The sequence below is a fragment of the Limulus polyphemus genome, unplaced genomic scaffold, assembly GCF_000517525.1.
Source record: "Limulus polyphemus unplaced genomic scaffold, Limulus_polyphemus-2.1.2 Scaffold6975, whole genome shotgun sequence".
NCBI lineage: Eukaryota > Metazoa > Arthropoda > Merostomata > Xiphosura > Limulidae > Limulus > Limulus polyphemus.
Window position 1 is genome coordinate 37,211 of NW_013672585.1, and position 6,094 is coordinate 43,304.

The 6,094-nt window shown below is 30.9% G+C and overlaps 1 protein-coding gene across 1 annotated transcript in view; it reads right to left on the reverse strand.

Annotated features, from left to right (window-relative positions):
- The window catches only part of LOC106474228 (protein ROP-like), a 17,670-nt gene that overhangs the window by 10,022 nt on the left and 1,554 nt on the right, over positions 1 to 6,094 (reverse strand). The window contains exons 2-4 of the mRNA XM_013934920.2: positions 5,450 to 5,559; positions 1,385 to 1,486; positions 1,054 to 1,145 (exon numbers count right to left, since the gene is read on the reverse strand). Coding sequence (XP_013790374.1) covers positions 1,054 to 1,145; positions 1,385 to 1,486; positions 5,450 to 5,559 — 304 coding nt within the window. The remainder of the gene's footprint in view (positions 1 to 1,053; positions 1,146 to 1,384; positions 1,487 to 5,449; positions 5,560 to 6,094) is intronic.

The following is a 6,094-nucleotide window of genomic DNA, read 5'->3' on the forward strand; positions in this document are numbered from 1 at the left end:
ATTCCACCACTTTTTCACAGACTACTCTTTCAAATTCAACAATTCTGAAACTTTTGAGGCATTAACCAGATTTTTCAAAACTGGCATTGCGATGTATCGATTGGAAGACTTGAATTCTCGGAGCATGTCTATAACTAGTTTCTGAGCCATCCCAAAGGCAGCACACGTGACACGAACCTGAGTTCTAGTGAGCACCATGATTCAAATGTTTTCCCAAAAAATTAAATTCGAAGAGTCAAACACCTAAGAGTATGTTGAAATGACGTTTTCTCACGCTCGTCATTACCTCGGGAAAAAAAGTGAGATTTATTTTTCAAAACCCCTTAGATTCTAACCTGAACTATATATGTTATCAGCTCATCAACCAACAAGAACTTTTAATACATTACTAAAAACACACAACAATTAGAATGACTCATCGTCTACATTATAAAGTTATTCACTACAAAGACCGTTCATTGTAGCCGAACATGTTTGGGTAAATAAATAAACAAAATTTGTTTCCTTTCTTTCACTATCAAATACAAACAATTATATATATTTTATACTAACTCCTAATGATAATAACTACCATAAAATGTATATAGTTTCATGCATCAATAATTAAAATAATCACTCAGTTGTTTGAATAACGTATAAAGTAACAGTAAATAGAAAACATTTCATCTGACAACTTGTCAGAGAAGTTTTTTATTTGTTGGATGCTTTATAACTAAGTGTCACATAGTTGTTTCTGAGAGTTGCTTATTTTGTTTTAATATTAACTATCGTCCAAAGCTGTAACATTATTTCTTTGAATTTCCTTCAGAAACAATAAGAAAATAACTATGTTATCACCTAAGTTTGGTATCATATCTTTTTATTATTTAGAATTTTCACACAAAACTACACAAGGGCTATCTGTGCTTAGCCATCTTTAATTCTGAACCGGTAGACTTGAGGAGTACCCACCATCAATTCTTATCTGACTAGGTAGTGAGATTTGGTTGTCATTCTTGATAATGTAATTAATAGTTTTGGTGCTGATTATCTTTATTTAACCTTCTAAGTTACCTTGTTGGAGTTGGACGTCCATATGCTGTTGGTGCAACTCGACCAGCCAGAAAAGGAAAATGCTTGCTATCCAATTTATCCTCAACAGCATCCTAAATATAATATCCATTTTTGTTACCAATACAGAAATTGTATAACAAAGTAAAAGCTGATGTATTCGATAGCAATACCAGAAATGATACAATGCCTATTCATGTCACAATCAAATAAATGTATTACTTCCAAGCAAGTTAAACTTACGATCAACTTTATCTTTGGCATATTGGTTGCTTGATTATATATTAACAGAACTTGTATATATTTGACATTATACTTTACTTAAAGTACACACCTCCATGAGATCCTTGATAACAGGAGTCCATCGTGACATCTGATAGGTGTGTTCTGTTATGCGTTCCTTTCTGGGGATTTGATAAATTTTCTTTCGGCTTCCCTGTGTTTAAAAAAAAAAGATATCATGGTAAGCCATATAGTTGGCCAAGTATCAGTGCAGAATGATTTAGTTAAAAGATGATGAATTTAGTTAAAAGATAATAATGAGATTTAATCACTTTCAATACATATTTATGTGTGCTTGTAAATATTTTGAGAATTACTTGTACTAAAATAATTTTATATGCATACAAGAAGGAATAGTGGTGAAAACAAAATAAGGAAAAAAATACTTTTAATCTTTATATATATTTATTTCAATAACCGGTTATCACCACGGTATTCTCCTGCTACAAGTACAAAGCTACCATTACCATTCTTGGTGTACACTTTCAAATAACTTCTGGCTGCAGATGAAGAAATACATTATGCTAACCTCAACAGGTTAAGTGGCAAGGGCTTTGATCATGCAGCAAATCATTGGTTTTTTCACGTGCCCATGAATCTCATTGAAGTAGGTCTACTAATGGAGGCAGGAATCCTTTATTAGTAGACCTACTTCAAAGAGTTTTTTGCCATTACATTGTATGGAAATCTTCAAAATGAAATGAAATAAACACAAAGTTTAAGGTGCTAACTTACAAATTTACTAAAAAAAAAGAAAGTAAAATCAAAGCTTTATTTTTTAGAGCTACTATACTCACCATGTTATTTTTTTAAAGCTTTAACATAGATTTAATTGACATTTCTAAAATATTTAATTACTATTACTCAATATAAAATACTTATGTTCCCGGGTAAATAGCTTACAAAATTAAATTACATGACTTTCAAAGTAATATTCAATAAAACTCTTGAATGTTTTTTCTTTTTTTTAACAACCCTTACGGTTCTCAGCTACACCACATAAATTTGAAGTTCTAACATTTTTTTTTATGCTGTTGTTTCAGTTTGGCAAAGCTAATCTTCATTAGAAGATGGAAGAACTATGATAATAGCAGATTGAAATGTCATCTCCAATCTAGCTTGAAGCGGATGGATGAAGTCTGGTGAACTTTTCAAAATAAATCGGATTTCTAAAGTTTTCCTACATAACACATCCTTATCATTTGCATAGTGAGTGTTTTGAAAATCACAAAATATCCTTTCCTGCATCTTTCCCTCACCAATACTAATAAGATCACTGACTGGTGATTCAAACAATGGAATAAAAAAGTTGCTTAGATGTACTTGTGGAAATAAAATGCTTTTTATAACAGTGATGAATTCATAATTTAAAAAAAAATTCTCTCTACTGATCTACATGAAATTTCTAATCCCAACACCAACTTGAGTTTATAATGCTCTACTAAAGGATCTATACACTTTTCAGGTAATAAATTCCAGGATTTTCCAGGATCAATTGGAAACTTCCCTACCCAAAAGCTGTTAGGCTGATTCAGCAGTTGTATTGAGACAGTTTATCAGGAACAACAAACTGTTTCCTTGGGAATCACACAAAACAGTCTTAGGTCTGAATATTTTTACCCATTTTTAATTATGATTACATCATCTTGCCCCCACGTCAGCCTCGGGTTACTGAGTAGCTGACGTATGCTTTCTTCCACACATGGCTAGACAGTGCAACTTAACCCTTCTCGTCAATTTATTTATCAATAACTGTACATCTGTTTAACCAATCTTCCATGACACATTCTTTGTACTTTGGATTTACAGGCCACTCCCAATTACAATGATACTTACTCGTTTTTGCACTAACTGACTGAAATTTTTTTCACTTGACTGAACCTCAAAATATGCAACCTTTTCTTCACTATCAATAACATTTATCATGCTCCCACGTGCATTCCTATATTCCTCACTATCATTGATTATGGAGAGTAAATACAAAGTAAGTTAAAAAATCATTCAGTATCTTGGGTTTGTCTTTTATAAAGAACATTATGCTTTAAATCAAGTTTTTACTGTAGCTTGTATAAAACTTTACAAATTAATAGAATATTTTCTCTACATATAATAAAACAATATTAACTTCCTATCAGGACAAGCTACTTACTTACGGCAAAATTAAAATTTAACCTCATAATGAGTATAGCTAATTAAGTATACTTTTCTTACATTCTTACTTATAAAGATTAAATTGTATTGTTTTATCAGTCGGGTATCCTTGCTGTTAACAATGTTTTAATCTGTGCAAGTTTGGTATACAATTTGTGTTTCGGCAAGATGTGCATTTTTACAAGTTTACTGTTAATGCATTTCTTTTTATGGTGCAGTGCAGTGATGTATCAAACGAGTTTTTGAGTTTAAACTTTCTTATAACTGATATTACAGATATGGTCAAATACTAGACACTAACAGAGGTGCAATATTAATATTAGTATATCCCTAATTTTCATCCATTTAATTTGATTAATTTTTTATATTTCTGTGATAAAAATGTCTTCATACACATTAAAAAAAAGAAAGAGGGCCACCACTTATATATATAATCTAGAGATTAGTGCTATATGGCACCATTTGACACGAAACAAAAGTACTTTTCTTTTGTCTTGTTATACTCTCCTTTTTAAGTTTTATATTCACAACTTTCATTAGTATATTAAGTATAAGATTACTAAAAACATATGATGTAAGAAAGTTAAAAATAATTTTATTTTTGAAGTTCCTTTCCAGGTGCATGCGAACACTCTACTGTGCCTATCAAATTAACATATTTACAACTCAGTAAGCAATGTATCTTAATCAGTATGGCCTTTAAAGTCACAATACACATATGGTAACAAACTGGCCAACAGAGCAGAAACATTAGATGATGATTTAAAATTAAACTGCATTTCCTTAATGCTAGTCTCACTGTAAGATTGATTATAAAAAATAAGTTTACATAAATTTTATGACCAATAAATACTGTTACCATATTTTGTAGCAACGTAGTGGTTAAAACTGATATAAAGACTTTAATGGATGAACAAACCATGTAAATCTATACTGATTATGACAACCAAATACTGCTAACTTCATATTAGACATAAGTTAAAAAAATTGCAATGGTTTATCTGTTAACAAGACTAAATTTGCCATTTACTTAATCAAGTATAAACTATGCAGCAAAGGATACTAAGCTAATACTCTTTAAGAGTCTAACCATTGAAATTGTTTCCAGGTTATTAATTTCACAGATCTTAATTATTTTTTTTTTTGTAAAGGAAAGACTTCACTATTAAGAAGCAACTTTAAAAATTTGGCATCCTAGAGCAGAATTGAAAGCTTAAGTAACCTCTTCAACAGCAGCATTGTTGGAACACATAAGCAACTAGAAGTACTAACAATATTAGTGTGACAGCAAATTTTTCTGGCCCTCCAGTCCGAAGGTACAGTGTACATAAAATGTAAGAAGCCTTATTATATCCTATTCTCTCCGAGACTTTGCAGTTAACACACTTATTAATACTTAGAAGGGTGATTTATTATAGAAAGTCTACTCAGTTTGGAATTCTAAGGAAACAAAAATGAATAAATTCATTTTTTTATATCTACAAATAAAAACTTTTCCCTTGTTTAGATCTGAATACAGAATGCACTTGATACAGTTTGTTATAAAAACAATAAATCTAGTGACAGACCACAGTTTGAGTTATTGTATTTTTGGTTCAAACTTAAAAACTTATCTGTTAAATAAAGTTCGTTCTTAGAAGTGTCTTTAACAAAATCTTCAGTTAAGTTAACTTGTTGTCGAACTGACTACCATTGCAAGAAAAAAAATTATAATCACTGAATGTAATTTTTTTATTACTGGAAATTACATTTTTTGTTTCGTTTTCAATACGCACTTAACATCACTAAAGGATTTTGTTCAGTATTAATTCTTCACAAAAACCTTTACGTTTCACAAGTCTATCAAAGAGATGAGTCTCTCAATCCTAGCCACTTTAGTTTTCCCTACAGATTATAATTTATTTCACCTTCTTATATCACATCAAATAGAACAAAACTATGGCGAGGAAATCACTAAGAAACTCACATCAGTCACAATATTGACACCCAGGTGCACCATGTTCGTAATGATGCATTTCTCAACAGCTGGAATCTGAGCATGTTGGATTAGTTTTGCTAAGTTTTCTTCTGATATTCCTATAGAAAAAAAAAATTAAATACAGTTTGTGTATTATCTTACAAAATCAAAAGTACCCATCCCAGTGATGGGAAAAATTTAAGTTAATCTATCAAGAGCCGCTCAACAATAACATACGGTAAATCTACATTTTTATTCTTTAAGTTACATCACATTTTGAAATGTGAATGATAGTGTGATTAATTCCTAACAATTTAGTGTTGAATATCCTGCCTACAAAATGAAATTTCCATCAATATTATTCATGCTTGTTCTCCCATTATTATCAAAAATGAATGTTGAGCTTTGCCTGCGTGCAAAGATTTTCAAATGCAGCACAAGAAGCGGCTGCTGTGAATGGGAGACAGACATCACGGTTTACAATATATACACCTGGAAAAAAGTTAAGCACCCCCGTGTTTTTTTCAAGTGATTCAGATTCGATGTTCTTGTGACTGATTATAAATTACCATTCAATCTAAACGTGTTTATCAAATGAAATTATGCATTATTGGGCACAAGAAAACAAGATTATCACCGTAAAATAACAATTTT